Source organism: Fonticula alba, assembly GCF_000388065.1.
Source record: "Fonticula alba strain ATCC 38817 unplaced genomic scaffold supercont2.17, whole genome shotgun sequence".
Taxonomy (NCBI): domain Eukaryota; order Rotosphaerida; family Fonticulaceae; genus Fonticula; species Fonticula alba.
In genome coordinates this window covers 197,730-212,641 of record NW_009242987.1, presented here as the reverse complement: position 1 = coordinate 212,641, position 14,912 = coordinate 197,730, and the positions used below count along the sequence as shown (strand labels likewise).

The 14,912-nt window shown below is 62.1% G+C and overlaps 5 protein-coding genes across 5 annotated transcripts in view; 4 read left to right on the top strand and 1 right to left on the bottom strand.

Annotated features, from left to right (window-relative positions):
• Window positions 1–929, top strand: part of H696_06051 (hypothetical protein) — a 1,389-nt gene extending 460 nt beyond the window's left edge. The window contains exons 3-4 of the mRNA XM_009499819.1: window positions 321–444; window positions 660–929. Coding sequence (XP_009498094.1) covers window positions 321–444; window positions 660–740 — 205 coding nt within the window. The 3' untranslated portion in view covers window positions 741–929. The remainder of the gene's footprint in view (window positions 1–320; window positions 445–659) is intronic.
• A 570-nt stretch (window positions 930–1,499) lies between these two features.
• Window positions 1,500–6,367, top strand: H696_06049 (hypothetical protein). The gene is made up of 15 exons (XM_009499817.1): window positions 1,500–1,686; window positions 1,799–1,899; window positions 2,005–2,079; window positions 2,219–2,462; window positions 2,624–2,954; window positions 3,124–3,483; window positions 3,668–3,758; window positions 3,863–3,987; window positions 4,100–4,238; window positions 4,324–4,453; window positions 4,580–4,730; window positions 4,842–4,898; window positions 5,027–5,203; window positions 5,305–5,382; window positions 5,469–6,367. Exons 1-15 carry the CDS (start codon window positions 1,637–1,639, stop codon window positions 5,646–5,648), a joined length of 2,289 nt encoding a protein of 762 aa, XP_009498092.1. The 5' UTR covers window positions 1,500–1,636; the 3' UTR covers window positions 5,649–6,367.
• Window positions 5,916–6,281, bottom strand: H696_06050 (hypothetical protein; the record flags this gene model as incomplete). Its single annotated transcript, XM_009499818.1, has 1 exon — window positions 5,916–6,281. The coding sequence occupies one exon, from the start codon at window positions 6,279–6,281 to the stop codon at window positions 5,916–5,918; it is 366 nt and encodes a 121-aa protein (XP_009498093.1).
• A 306-nt stretch (window positions 6,368–6,673) lies between the features above and the next one.
• On the top strand, window positions 6,674–9,250 carry H696_06048 (hypothetical protein). The gene is made up of 6 exons (XM_009499816.1): window positions 6,674–6,883; window positions 7,030–7,136; window positions 7,270–7,315; window positions 7,442–8,002; window positions 8,205–8,598; window positions 8,738–9,250. Exons 1-6 carry the CDS (start codon window positions 6,708–6,710, stop codon window positions 8,990–8,992), a joined length of 1,539 nt encoding a protein of 512 aa, XP_009498091.1. The 5' UTR covers window positions 6,674–6,707; the 3' UTR covers window positions 8,993–9,250.
• A 1,450-nt stretch (window positions 9,251–10,700) lies between these two features.
• Window positions 10,701–14,912, top strand: H696_06047 (hypothetical protein). The gene is made up of 14 exons (XM_009499815.1): window positions 10,701–11,203; window positions 11,297–11,377; window positions 11,501–11,629; window positions 11,698–11,812; window positions 11,919–12,177; window positions 12,291–12,436; window positions 12,526–12,725; window positions 12,813–12,959; window positions 13,055–13,215; window positions 13,311–13,464; window positions 13,531–13,702; window positions 13,824–13,972; window positions 14,064–14,288; window positions 14,576–14,912. The coding sequence occupies exons 1-14, from the start codon at window positions 10,853–10,855 to the stop codon at window positions 14,837–14,839; spliced, it is 2,553 nt and encodes an 850-aa protein (XP_009498090.1). The 5' UTR covers window positions 10,701–10,852; the 3' UTR covers window positions 14,840–14,912.

Genomic DNA, 14,912 nt, shown 5'->3' with positions numbered 1-14,912 from the left:
CCAGATGGCTGGTCCATAGCAACACCTCCCCCCCCCCCATCCCCCCCCCCCCCCCTTTCCTCCCCCTCCCCCCCTCTTCCTCTCCCTCTCCTTCCCTCTCCCTCTCCCTCTCCCTCTCCCTCTCCGTCCTTCCTTCGCTCCACCCCCACCCCCTATCACTGCTCCTTTGGCCGTCAGGCTCCAATTCACACTGACCATGTCTCCCCAACCCCTTCCCTTTTCCGCCCCCCCTTCCCCTTCCTCGACTGCTGGGCACCGTCTCCTGCCGACCATGTACCCCCGTACTGCCTTTCCTGCCCCGTCATCTTGCCCGGCACCAGCCTCACCATCGCCACCCTCGAGTCCATGGATGGCGAGCGCCTGTGCTTCCGCCAGATGGGCGATGCCCTGATCGAGCGCAAGGTCGGTGATGTTCTGCCCGAGCTGCAGAAGGTCCGCGAGGGTGTACGTAGTATCCTGTCTTGGCGCCGTTCCCCCCTGGCCGGCCCATCTCCCTCCTCCCCCCCCCCTCTGCCGGGATTTGCTTTCATTGCTCCTGGCCCTTGCTGCTGGCTTCCTGCTCCTCGCATTTCGCTTCTTGCCCCTCACTCCTCGCTCTTGTTCCTGCCCGGCTTCTCGTGTCTAATCTCTTTCTTTCTCTGCCCTTTCCTCGCCTACAGCTTGTCCAGCTGATCCGCAAGATGCAGATGGACTACCAGACCAAGGAGGAGGAGATCTCCAAGTTCGCCGAGAAGAAGTAAGCTCCCTCTGGTCCGGCTTCCTCCTCGTCCTACTTCGTTTCCCCGCAGGAGCGAAGTCCGTCCCTTCTGTTCCCCCCCCCCCTCTCTCCCTCTCTCGCCCCGGCAGGCACACACCCGTCCATGCGCACATCGGCACATGCCTCTCCCTACTGCTGTCGCCTCAGTCACATACACACACACACACACACACACGCACTGCGCACGCACGTACACAGCGCTTGTGTGCACTCGCCTCCAGCGCATGCCTGCGCGCGTATACTGCACCACGCACCCATGCACCCATGCACTCGTGCACTTGTGCACCCATGCACTCGTGCACTTGTGCGCTCATGCACTCACTTTCTCCCCCCTCTCTCACACATACAAACACACACACGCACGCACCTCCGTTCCTCCGGAGGCGGGCCTGCCAGCCAATCAAAATAAAAATGTACATATCCATTGGCACCTGGTCACATGACCCACCGGCAAGACGCTAGTTTCTTTCGCGCCTTCTCAACAACATATCACCGCTGGCGGAGAGAAGGGGGTGGGGGGAAGGCGGGGGCCGAGATAGAGGGACGGGGGAGGTCACTAGCGGATGGCTGTTGTTTTCCTGGCCCACTGCGCGGTGCCTGGCCTGTTTTCCCTTTTCCGAGTTGCCCCAGAGATCGCCCCCGGGCCCTTGTCTCCCCGCCTTGCTCTAGCAAGGGCCCTCTTAATTGTTCTTTTCAGCACCCGGCCCAGTCGGCCCTGGGCGGGGGCCGATCTTCGGCAGCCCACCCCTCCTCCCTCTTCTCTCCCCCCTTCTCTCCCCCCGCCCTGTGCTGCCCCGTTCACAGTTCACACACACACACACACGCACTACCTTCCGCCCTTTCCCCCCTCATCACCCTCCCCTTCCACCTGCTACCGCTATGTCCCCCAACCCAATGTTGAACATCATTTCCGGGGACCTTGAGCTCTCGTATGTTCCCTCTTCCCTGCCACGGTTCCCCCCAGGGACAGCTTCCTCTCCTTTGCCTCGGCTGGCCTGACTTACCTGTCTTCTCATGGCGCCCCGACTTGCCTTTCCTCAGCCCGGACATCCAGGAGTATGTCAACGACAAGTGGGGTCTCAAGGACGCCGGCCATGAGTACAACCTCATCGCCATTTTCGGTGCTCAGAGCACCGGCAAGAGTGCGCCCCCTCTTTGTTGCTTGCTGGCTGCCTGCCTGCCCCCGGTGCCCATGTTCTCACCTCATGCCCCCCCCCCTCTCCCTTCCCCGACGTGACCGGCTTCAGGCACTCTGCTGAACACGGTCTTCGGCACCGGCTTCGATGTGATGACCGCCAACCGTCGCCAGCAGACCACCAAGGGTATGCCCATTTTCTCGAGTGCTTCCTTGCACCTTGACACCCCCCTTCCTCTCTCTCTCTCTCTCTCTCTCTCGCCCCTTCGGTGTACTCACCCTTCTTGCTCCGACTTTCCGCCTGCTCCGCCTCTGCTGCGTCGCAGGTCTTTGGATGACCACCAGTGGCACTGCCGAGAACACCATCGTCATGGATGTCGAGGGTACCGACAGCCGTGAGCGCGGTGAGGATCTGGAGATGGAGCGCAAGAGCGCCCTCTTCTCGCTGGCCATCTCCCAGGTCCTGCTCATCAACCTGCTGGAGACCGACATCGGCCGGTCCAACGCCTCCAACTACGGGCTCCTCCGCACCGTGTTCGAGGTCAACCTTGGCCTTTTCCAGTCAACCTCGTGCGTGCACCACGCCACACGCGCACGCGCGCGCGTGCGGCCACCCTCCTTCTCCCCCCCCCCCCCCTCCTGGGCACTTCCACATGTCGCCCTCCACTCACCCTTCCCCTGCTCCACTCTACCCCATGTTCAATCTCCCTGCCGATGGGCCACGTCCACAGTGCTCAGAAGACCCTGCTGCTGTTCGTCATTCGTGACCACTACGGCACCCCGGTGGCCGAGCTCAGCAAGACCCTGGAGGAGGACATGAACCAGATCTGGGAGGGCATCCGCAAGCCCGAGGGCCTGGAGGACGCCAAGCTCAGCCAGTACTTTGACCTGGCCTTCACGGCCCTCCCGCACAAGCTCATCCAGGCGGCCGAATTTGACGCGGCCGTCGAGAAGCTGAAGCCGTGGTTCTCCGACCCCGACAACCCGAACTACGTCTTCAAGAAGGAGTACCGCAAGCGCATCCCCTCCGATGGTCTGGGGCACTTCGCCGGCGAGGTTTGGGTGCGTTCCTCCTCGGCCCCTGTCCCTCCTCTCGTCTCTGTCTTGCTGCGCCGCTCGCCGGTTTAGGGTCCTCTCCTGCTTACCACTGTCGGGACCCCATCCCTCACCCCCCAAACACACACACACACACACACACACACGGGGCCTCCCATCCGTTGCCGGGCTGTAGGAGCAAATCTGCTCGAACAAAGACCTCGACCTGCCGACCCAGCGCCAGCTGCTGGCCAAGTTCCGCTGCGACGAAATCTCCCGCAACATCCTGCACTCCATCAACGACGAGGTTCAGGAGCTGCAGACCGCCCTGGAGGGCGGCCGCGAGGTGGCCGACCTGGCCGATCGCATGCACACCATCTACCAGACCAGCTTCGACTCCTTCTGCCACCAGGCCTCGCGCTATGAGACCTCGGTCTTCCAGACCGAGCGTGATGTCTTCGCTCAGACGCTGCATGGGATCCTGTACATGCTGTTCGCCGCGCAGCTCCGCAACATCCACCGGTCCTCTCTGAAGTCCTTCACCGCCTTCGTCGAGGTACGCACAGGGCTCTCCCTCTTCGCCTTCCTTCCCCCCCCCCCCCCCCCGCCCATTCCCTTTCGCACCTTCCAGTCCCCGGCGCCTCTCGTTGCATGTGCTGATCCCTGTCGGTTGTATCCTGCTTCTCAATCGCCGCCGCATCGCCACCGCCATCGTCGCTACCATGTGCACGCGCCCGCAGAAACTCAATGCCGAGAACCCGGACAGCTTCTCAACTGAGGCTCTCAAGCAGAAGGAGCATCTGCTGGCTACGTTCGAGAATTCGGCCCGCTGTGCGTTGGTCCCGTCCCTTCCGTTCGGGGTCCCTCCTCTTTCCTGACACCCTACCTCCTCCCTGCTCGTCCTCCATGCTGCCCCCCCCCCTGCCCCCCTTCAGCTCTCACCATTCCCGGCTCGCCGTGGAAGTACGAGGAGCAGGTGAAGCCGTTCTCGGCGGACATCAACGCCGTGTTCGAGAAGCTCCGCGCCGCCGGCATCAAGAACAAGGAGGTCGCTCTGCAGGTACACCACACGCCTCATCTTCGCCGATCCACCCCTGTCGAGCGGCCGCCTCTGCCCCTTCCATTACTGCTTGCGACTCACTCCCCCCCCCCCTTCTCCTTGCGTTCTCCAGGAGGAGATTTCCACCAAGCTCGAGGCCGATCTGGCCTTCGCCTTCAACACCATCGATGCTCAGTTCTGGCCCGGCATGGATACCCTCGTCACTGAGGCGGCTGCCAAGCTGCCCGAGGCGATTGACACCCACTTGAAGGGTAAGCGTGCTTTCTTGTGGCCGCATTCACGCATGGCGTCCCCGACCGCACCACTGACCCCCCTACCCATCTCCCCCCGGTTCAGGTTACCAGCTGTCCGAGGATGAGCGTGCCGATGTCCAGAGCACCCTGAGCGCCTCGATCAAGGATCTCATCACCAAGGAGCTGAATGAGCTGGTCGATGCGTCCACCTTCAACAGCAAGCTGCGCACCATGTGCGTCATCTTTTCCGCCGTGTTGCGTGTCCGATTGTCGACCATTCGGCCCGGCCTCTGACTTTCTCTCTCTCTCTCTCTCTCTCTCTCTCCCCTTCTCCTCCTTCCTCCTTGCGTGGACTCCAGCTTCCACTCGAAGTTCCGCTTCGATAGCCAGCGCCGGCCGATCATCTGGCGCCCCGGCATGAATGTCGAGACCTACTTCGACTCGGGCAAGCTTCTGGCCCGCAATGCGCTCGAGGCCATGCGCTTTATCAAGCTGGATTGGTCTCCGCTCGTACGTCGGGCATATGGCACAGCTCCGTCCCCGTCACCTTCACTCGCCGCTGCTTCCTGACGCCCATCTTCGTTTGCTCCCTCGGTCGATCTCTCTTGGCCATGCCACCAGGGTATCTCCAACCCGCCGACTCCCCTGGCTCTGATCGACAAGAAGCTCGAGAACAAGGTACTCCCCCCCCCCTGCCATCCTCTCCCAGTGCATCGGTCGCTACTCGGTTTCAGGACACAGGAGCACATACCGCCCTCTCCGGTCTCTGACCCCTCTCCTGGTGCTTCCTTCCCCTTCCGTGGCAGATTTGGACCCAATTCGAGAGCGAGGTGGCCGTCGAGTTCCAGGATGCCTCGATGCGCTGCGACCAGCCCCAGTACAAGATCCCCAAGTGGACCTATCTGGCCATCTTCCTCCTCGGCTTCAACGAGCTCATGGACTTCATTTCCTCCCCCGGCAAGTACCTGCTGATTGCGGTCTTCGTGCGTCTCCACAGCATCTCGTCACCCACTCATCTCTACGACATGCCCCCGCCCCCCAGTCACCTCCTCCTTTACTGACGTTCTCTTTTTCCGCATCGCAGCTGGGCCTCCTGTATGTCGTGATCCTGGCCTTCGATCTCCAGGTCCCGGTTGAGAACTTCATCTACCGCGTTCGCGTGGTGCGTACATGGCCCTCGGCTGCGCCTCCCCTTGACCGCGCCATCCTCCCCCTCCCCCCACTTGACACTCACCTCTCCGCTTGCAGTTTGCTGGCCGCCTGTCGTCGGCCATTGTGCGAGGCGCAGTCACTGGCACCATGCCCAACTTCAATGACGTGATGCAGATGCTCAACGACAACAAGAATGACCGGGGCACTGCCGGCTCTGGCGCCGCCTCGGCCGGTGGTTCTCCCCCCGCGGCCGGTGCTGGCCCGAAGGAGGACTGAGCTCCTCGGGATGCAAAGTCCGCTGTGCCCATGCGTGCGAAGAGAAGGCCCACATGCGGTGTGTGCACCGACATGGTGGATCCCCTGCCCCCTGCCCCTCCTCACTCCGCCCTCCACGCCCAACTCCCCGGTTGCCTCTGCGTGGAGTGCTTCCCCATGCCCCACCTCCATCAAAGAAAGCATCATTAGATAGTCTGTCTCTTAATTGCGCGCGCGCGCGCGCACACATACACACACATACGCACAGGCACGCGCGCACTTGGCGCCCTAGGGGTGGTGGTCGGCGGCACCAAAGATCGAGAACATCTCAAACTCCTCCTCATGAAGCCATATCCCAGGCAGGGGCGGCCCTGGGGGCGCGGTCGCAACGCGGGGCTCGATCGGTGGGCAGCCGGGTGCGGTCGGGATCGCGGACGGCGAGGAGGGCAGCGGCGCCGCTGCCACTGTCGTCGCTGCCGCCACTGCCGCCGTCGCCGCTTGGGTGATCACCACCTGAGGGAGACGCTCCACTTGCAAGGAACCCAGCATGCTCAGCAGCTGGTTTGCCGGCACCCCGTGAGTCAAGCGCAGAAAGGCGTCGGCTGAGCAGCGTGTCCGGGGATACTTGATGGCAAGCGGGGGGATCCGATCCATCACCGAGGGAAGGGCGCAGAGGCGTGGAGGGGAGGCAGACCAAGGGCGGCTCCTCAAACAGGATTGGAGGTGAGGCAGGGGGGGGGGGGTGGGGCAGGATGAGACGCATGCCAGGCCGAGGGCCTCCAGCCGGGTCCACGAAAAAAGGCACTCAAACACGGCTTCTCCGGCAAGCTGCCAGCTTCTGGAAGCATTTCCATCTACCAACGGATGCAGCCAACTAGATGTCCACCAGCTGGACGCTTGTCACCGTTGTGCATGCGTGTGTCCCCCTCCTCCCCCGCGGCGGCTTGGGGCCCCGAAGATCCCCCCCCCGATAAGGGGCGGGATCATGCGCCGGGGGGGACCAGATGGCTGGTCCATAGCAACACCTCCCCCCCTCCCATCCGTTGCCGGCCCCCTTTCCTGCTGCCCTCCCCCAGGAAAATGCTTTCACAGCAGCAACCCCGGCGCGGCATGGTCTCCAGCCTCCTGGCGGTAGTTCTCCTGGTCGCCAGTTGCCTGGCGGCCGTGGCTCGCGCCCATGCGGGCCCGCACGCCCTCACCAATGACTCGGTTTCCCTGCTCTCGAAGGGCAACTGGTTTGTCAAGTTCCACTCTCCGTGCGTGTCTGCCCTCCATCCCACCACTCGCTCCGGCCAAGGTGATGGTGGCGCTTTTTTCGCTTTCCCCTTCCCTCTCTCTCTCTTCCTCTCTGACGTCTGTTTTACGTGCTTCCATTGGGCCTTCTCACCCCCGCGCGTCGTAGGTCTTGCGGCCACTGCAAGCGCCTGGAGCCAATCTGGCCGCAGCTGGTTGCCCCGGCCGCCGCTCACAGTGTCAACATCGCCTCGATTGACTGCTCCGCCCACTCGCGTGCGTTCGGATCCCCCCTGCTCCTCACTCCCCTCCCCTGCACGCCGCTCTTCCCCTCGCTTTCCTTGCTCTTTTCGTTCTGCTCCCCATGCCCGCCTCTGGTGCTGACCCAACTCGGCTTTGTTCTTGCCAGTCGCCTGCGAGAAGTATGGCATCCGCGGCTATCCCACCATGAAGTTGTGCGTGCCCGACCATTTCCCCTCCCCTTCCTTCGCTCGGGATCTCCGCTTCGCCGGCATTGCCCTCCCCCGCCGGGCACAAACTCACCGCTCGCCTTGTACGGCCACATGAAACAACCAACCCAGCTTCATGAACGGCGAGGAGGTGGACACCTACCAGGGCCAGCGCACTGTGGAGGCCTTCAGCGAGTATGTTGCATCGCTGTCCGCGCCCCTGATCTCCATGCTCCCGACGACCGGCGACGAGATCAAGAAGACCCTGCAGTCGGACACCAGCAAGCCGGTGTCCTTCATTCGCTGGGTGCCGGATGAGTCGGTCCCCTTCGGCGCGGTCCCCTTTGTGGCGGCCTCCAAGAAGCTGGTCTTCCGCTCGCGGTTCTTCGATGCCACCGGCCCGGAGTCGCTCGCGCACCTGCTGGACCTGGCCAAGGTTTCCGGTCAGCGGCCCCCCCCGGCCGACGGTGCTGCCCTACTCTTTATGTGGCGCGACGGCAAGCTGTCTCTCTTCCCCCAGGACTTGACCTCTCTGGAGCAGGATTCCGCCGTGCTGGACTTCATCATTCGCCACCGCTACCCGCCGCTGATCAACCTCGACGCCCGCAGCGGTGCCGACCTGGTCGGCGACTCGGATGTCCCCCTGCTGATTGCCTTCACCAGCCCCACCTATCCCTTCCACTATTCGCTGCTGTGCGTCCTTCCCCTCCCCCTGGTCGGCTGCTCCCCCGTCTCCTTCTTTCTCTATCCTTGTCTGCGCTTGGCTTGCTCTTTTTTTTTCCCCTCGCGATCGCGAGTTCGCGCCGATAGCACTGTCCACGGAGATGGCTCTCTCCCGGCAAGCTCCCACCTATCTCTGACGCCCGACACCTGTGTGTTCCATTCCAACCTGCAGCGATGGTCTGCGCCAGGTTGCCCGCGCGTCTGAGGCCGCCGGCGTGCCGCTCCACTTCACCTGGATGTCCTCGGACACCTGGTCGCCGTATGCCTCTCGCAACTTCAAGCTCCCCATCCGCCCGGTCCCGGCCGAGGAGCTCCGTCCGGGCAGCGGCTCCTCCCCCACATACCCCTCCGTGGTGTTCATCAACCCGCCGGAGCAGACTTTCACCGCGCTTCCGCTGCTGGACCTCCTCGCCGAGCAGGGCCCGCTCAACCAGGTGGTTGACCCGGAGCATGCGGCTCGCATCGTTGCCGCGGTATCCGCCAGTCTTACGCAGTTCGTCGCCGACACCCAGGCCGAGAAGCTCCCGGCCGCTTGGATCGGCGGTTGGGTCGTGGCCATTCCCCGGGTGCGTTTCGATGCTGCAGACATCCTCCCCTTCGCCCGGTCTTTCCCCATGCCTGCATCCAGCCCGGGTGTCCCCGACTCACACGCCTGTCTGCCATTGTCCCGCCAATTCTTGCCGGCCGCCACTCGTGCCGGCGTAGCTCATCGCCAAGCGCTTCGAGTTTGCCTTCAACTGGGCTGTCGCTCACCCGATCCTCGTGGCCAGCATGTTCATTGGCGTCATCATGTCCTTCGTGTACTGCATCATCAAGATCGCCCCGAGCGACGATTATGACTCGTACAATGAGGCCCCGCGCGTGCTGCAGCCCGGTGGCCGGCCGACCGGCCGCGTGGCCGCTGCCCCCGCCGCCCCTGCCGCCTCGGCCTCGAGCAAGAAGAGCGCCAAGCAGGATTGACGCCGCAGGTCGCGCCTCGAGACCTGCCTTTTGTTCACAAGGGTCGGTCTTTCGCCACGGTCGACAATAGACACTCCCAATCATGTCGAGAGAACCAGACGGCGTCCCCGGGGCAATTGCGGGGGTTGCATGACCCGAGGTCAGGCACCCTGGGCCGCCGCGTCACGGTGCAGAGGGTGTCGGCCACATCACCCGCGAGGCGGCCGCTGGGATGGCGCCCTTTGCCCTGGCGCTGGCCAGATCGGTGGGACATTCGTGTTTGGTTGTCTTTGCCTGGGGGCGGGGTTGCGCTTGAGGAGGGCTCAGCGCGATCCCTGATGTGTGCCGGCTGGCGCGGCACTTGATCCAAGTGCCGTGGTGGGCTCAGCCGGCCAGGGAGCAGATTCGGCCTGATGCAAGAGGAGCTGGGGTCGGCAGAAAAAACACATGCTCTGGCATCCCCCCCTTCCTCCCGCCTGGGGGGTCGGAAGCAAAGCTGTCGGAAAGGAGGCGAGGCCGTCGCGAGGGGCTTGCGTGGCTGACCTCGGGAAGATGGGGCCTGGAGCAATGGCACCGAGGAGTAGGACAGGCATTGTGTGCACGCGCGTGATGAGCACCGACGAGGGAGGGCTGTGAGGCTCGTCACGCCAGCGTGGCCGCTCACTCGTTCGGTTCCACCCCCTCCTCCTCCTCCGACACCCTCGAGTAACCTCTCCCCGTGTCCGGCAATATCTCCCATTGAGGCTGTTTCTCCCCGACGAGGGGGAACTCCCGGAGAAGTTCAAAAGGCCACCCCCATGTCAATCCACCCCTGACCGGAGATACACACACAAGGCCCTCCTGCCTGAGGCATCTCAATCCAAAAAGCCGCCAGGAGAGAGGAGATATTGTCCGGCAGCCTTTCCTGGGACCGGTCACTGGTTTGCAGAGAGACCCCTCGCCCCAGGTAGCCCGTGGACACACGAGGTGGATCGGCTTTGAGGAGTTCAAGGAAGGAGAAGCGGGGAAAAAAAAATAAAGGCGACCCAGGGTGATGGCTCAGGCAGTGGGCCGTCTGGCCGGGGGGAAAAGATAGATGAGATCCTTGGCAAGAGCCGAGAGGGCCCTGTGGGTGGGGGCATTCCGGAAGGGAGGCTCTTCAGGGGAAGTCGTCTCTGGTTCAGTCGGAACCGAGCTGGCAGGTGTTAAAGAGCAATGCCGGAAGAGGCCAGACAGAGGGGCTTCCAGATTGGCCAAAGAGATCAAGGTCTCGAAAGAGGGCATGAGATCGGGAGTGCAAAAAGGAGGGTGGCTTGACAAGGAGGAAAGCCGCCGGGAGGGGGAGAAGGGGAGGGCGTGATTAAGTATCCCTTTGGGCGAACAGATGCCCACCAAGGAGCACCCTTTCTTTTGGCGAGGCCCGGGCTTGGCAATCGATCAGTCACAACGGCACCCTGAAAAACAATGACCTTATTAAGCCTCAAAGAATGATGATTTTGGAATATGCTCAAATTAGCTTGTTTAAATACCATCCCTGTCTAATTATAGATCATACTTTACTAAAATCACATTTGTTGGACTTTTCTGTCATTATATCTACTGGAAAAATAAACCACATCCAATAAAATACATGGCATATTTATGCCTCTCTGTCTTCTTGCTGCTAATCTAATCCTGCCCCACGTTCTGTTACAAGCCCCTGCGCCCAGGCCCCTGTGCCCAGGCCCCGGCCTCGGTCTTCGGGCCTGGTGGTCGATCGGGCACCCCCCTCGTCCATCCACCAGGCGGAGGGATTTCTCCATCCCTCCCCTGCATGCCACTTCCTTGCCCTCCTTCCTCCCACATTGTTCTCTCTTTGGTTTGTCTTTTCCACTCCCTTCTTTATGACTCGCAATCCATGTCATGAGCAATCTAGACTCCGATGTCCCCCGAGCCCCACGGCGTCGTAGGGCCCTGTCGGTGGATTTCTCCTCGCGTGAACACTTGCTAGCGCGCCCGCCTCCCCCCTTCGGGGATTACTTCGACTCTTCGGCCTCCTCCATTCGCGACCTGCAATTCCCGACCGACGCACTTACCCTGCTGTCGGATTCCTTCCAGCAGGATGGCCTCTTTGGCCGGAAAGGCGATGCTGACGGGGGAGGAGGCTCGGGCTTTTCCCCCCGGAAAAGCCGTGGCCAGTTTTCTGCGGACTCTGAACAGCGTTTCCGAGGCAACCTGTCTGGTCTCTTCTTCTTTACACTCTCCCTCTTCTCCGTGCGTAAGCCCTCGGCGCCGCCTCATGCTCGCCCACCCGTATTCACAGATGCCTTTGTGTTTGTCCCCCTCCCCCCCTGCCCCTGGTCACAGGCCTTCTTCATGTCGTACTTGCTTTTTTCCTTCCTCAACTCCTGGTACATCAGTGTCCGGCCTTTCTCATACAACCAGGAGGTGCGTTCGGGATTTTGTGGCCCCTCTTCGATCTGCTCGTCTCCCGGCCTCACCACTTTTTTCCGCTGCTCCTCCGCTTGTGGCCCCCACCACCTTCCGAATGACTGCCCTTCTGTCTTCCAGATGAGCGTCCTCTTTTCGGCGAACCCCTTCTTCTCGGACCGACTGATCTACTCCCCGGAGATGATCACCCAGCTGTCGCAGCTTTTCACATTGCAGACCCTTCAGACGGGCGAGGGCCTGGTGCTCGATGTGCGTCAGCCTGTCCCTTCTCTCCGGTCAGCCTTCGTCTCACTCACCGGCCGGCATTCGGGCTGCAGGATGGCTTCACACACTTTCTGATCGTCGAGCAGGGCACCCTCTCCGCCACTCCCGGCGAGAATCCCGAGCATGCCGCCGAGTATATTAGCTCCTTCTTCCGGGGGGATTCCATCGGTATGTCGCCTCTTGTTGTGCCCTCCCCGACCTACTCTCGGTCGGTCGGGACATTGCATCTCGCTGTGTGAAACTCACCCGGAGGATACTTTTTCATCCATCTCAGGCGGCATGAACATGCTCCATGGGCGCCGGCACAACATCAACTTGGTCGTTTCTTCGGAGACCCCCGCCGCCGTGTGGGTAGCCAATGCGCCCGCGCTGAACTTGCTTTTGCAGGAGAGCGTCTTGCTCCGGTCGATCCTGGAAAAGCGCTTCATTCAGGCGCACATTGAGAAGCGCCGGAAGAAGCCCATCCTCTACATCCCGGGCTTCGCCTCGTCGCGCCTGATTGCCTGGCGGCGGAAGTCCTGCTCGGCCATGAAGTGCGCCCTCCTTTCTCCTCGTGCTTTGTCGGGTTTTTTTTCCCCCCCCCTCCCCCCCCTCCCCTAACCCTGATCGCTTGGCCTGCACTCCCCTCCCCCTGGCCGCGGCGTAGCATCGAGATCGGCGACGTCGTCTGGCTCAACCTCGAGAAGGTCCTTCACCACAACCTCTTCGAGGAGGCATGCTGGATTAAGTGCATGATGCTGGACATCGTGGACCAGACAGACCCAGAGGGCTGCAAGCTCCGGCCCGAGGAGGGTGCGTTCCTTTGCCTGCCCGCTTGTCCTGCTCTTCTCCGTGGAGGTGTCCCTGACCCGATGCACATGGTGCTCCTCCCCCCTTCGCAGGCATGGGTGCCATCTATGACCTGTTGAATGGTGTGCTGGCCCCGGTGACGGCCATCTTCCGGAACCTGGTCTACTACATGGCCCACCACTTTAGCTACGACATCTCCAGCATGCTGGCTCTGCCATATGACTGGCGCATCGCGCCGAAGCTGCTCGAGGACCGGGATGCCCTCTTTTCCAAGATGAAGTTCGACATTGAGGTAGGCCCCACGCTTGGATGCCATCATTTTGCATGCTCATTCCGGCGCCCGCCGCTGACTGGTCGATCGCTTGCATGGTCCTCGCAGCATACGGTCCGCATGAACCGCAACCCGGCCATTGCCCTGTGCCACTCGATGGGCTGCAAGTTGTTCCTGTACTTTGTCGAGTGGATGAAGCTTCACTATCCGAAGATCCATGAGGAATGGTTTGACGCGCACATTTGGATGTTTGTGGTATGTCGGACTTGCTTGCGCCCCAGGTCGCCGGTCTGGTTCCTCACCTTCCCCCCCCCTCCCTCACGCCTGCCCTCGCGGGCGTGCACACTCAGTCCGTGGCCCCGCCGCTGCTGGGGTCTGTTCAATCGGTCCGTGGCATGATTTCCGGTGTGGGTTTCTCCCTGCCAATCAATTCCATGGACTCGCGCCTGATGGGCGTGTCTTTCTCGAGTGCACACTTCCTCCTGCCCTCCAACATCACGATCGCCGAAAAGTACGCCCCATGGTGCTTGCATGTTCCCGCGCGCTTGCCGCAGCCCCGGCTGACTTTCCCTCCTTTTGCCTCCCCCTTGTGCACCGGGAAAATAGCCTGGTTCCCGCACACTCGAACACCACCCTCGGCAATGCCCCCTCCCTGTGGCCGGATCATCTTGTCGTCATCAAGGCCGAAAACGGCACCACCACCACCTTCAGCCCCTCGGAAATCATCTCCGGCCAGATGTATCGGACGCTGCATGCCATGGTATGGGATTCTTCCTGCTCTTGCTTTTGCTCCCCCCTCATTCTCCCACTCACCCACCTGGTTTAGCTGAGCGACTCGGAATACGACAAATTCTACCAGGCCTTGGACAAATTCTACTTCCGCGACCCGGTGTGGCTGGAACTCGAGCGGGAGGGCCCCGCTCGACCTCCCATCCGGCAGATCCTCACCATCTATGGGCGGAACCTCCAAACCGACCTTGGATATCACTATAAGGCGGGTGCGTGTGGTCTTCTCCGAATCCCCCCCTCCCCCCTCAATGTGCCGGTGGCTTTGCCCGCTCGTTGCCCTCCCCTGACCTCTCTTTCACTCGTTCTTCCTCCTCCCTCCTTGCACCACAGTGACGCGGAACAATGGCAAGATGTCCCTCATCATGGAGTCGGAGATTTTCGAATCGAGTGGCGGCAAGATCCTGGCCACCAGTTCCCACAGTCTTCTGCCCAGCTCCGCGATCATCGGCCAGTCGCGCTATCCGAAGTCCGGCGATGGGGTACCTGCTCTCGCTGTCTGGTTGATGGTTGGCCGCCGACCGGCCCGGTGCTCGCCATTCGTACTTACCCTCCTGTCTCCCCTGTCCCCAGACCGTGCCGTATGCCTCGCTCTCTTGGTCGCACACCTGGCACCACGACAATGTCCAGGTGAAGAATATCCCCGCTCGCTCGGCCGGCGACGTGGACACCCTCATCTCCAAACTGTACCAGGACCTCGGTGGGACTCTTGCCCAGTCGGGCTTCGTGCACTTGGACCTCCTGCAGCAATTCCACAAGTCCCAGTCCTCCTACTCGCGATACCAGTCCACTCGCAAGGTATGCTGCTGCTGCTGCTGCTGCTGCTTCTCGCCGGCTTGCGCTTTCATCGGCGATCCACCAGTCTGCTCCGGCCATGGGGCCCCCTTGCCTGACCTGCTGCCCTCGCCCACGCGGGCCCCGCACCCTTCGCGGCGATTCGCCACTCACCTTTTGCCCCTCCCGCCCTGCCTCTCGCGGCGAAACTTGCGGCCTCCCCCGCCCCGCCCGCCCCGCCCGCCCGGCCTCCCCTCTCCCCGCTCCGCCCCCGCGGTACACGCACACGCGCACACAACACCAACCACAAGGCCCAAAACCCAGACACCGAGGATGATAGCCATGTGATTGTGCTGGAGATTGACGGCCTTGGACATCGCGATGTCATCCGCGACCATGCCTTCACCGATGGGTTCATCCGGGAATTCTTGCGTCTGGCCAAGCGCGAGTTCCTCCTCCACAATCCCGAGGTCTCCCATGCCCGCCTGGGGGATTATTCCTGCTCGCGGACGCCCCGGGCCGCGGTCTTCTCGCACACCTGTCCGGTCCCTTGCCGTCTGGTCCACTTTGTGTGATCACGCGACTGCCGCGGCACGCGCTCGGCGTGGGAATAAACAATAAATAGAGCCCGGGCCCTGGGGGGGGGGG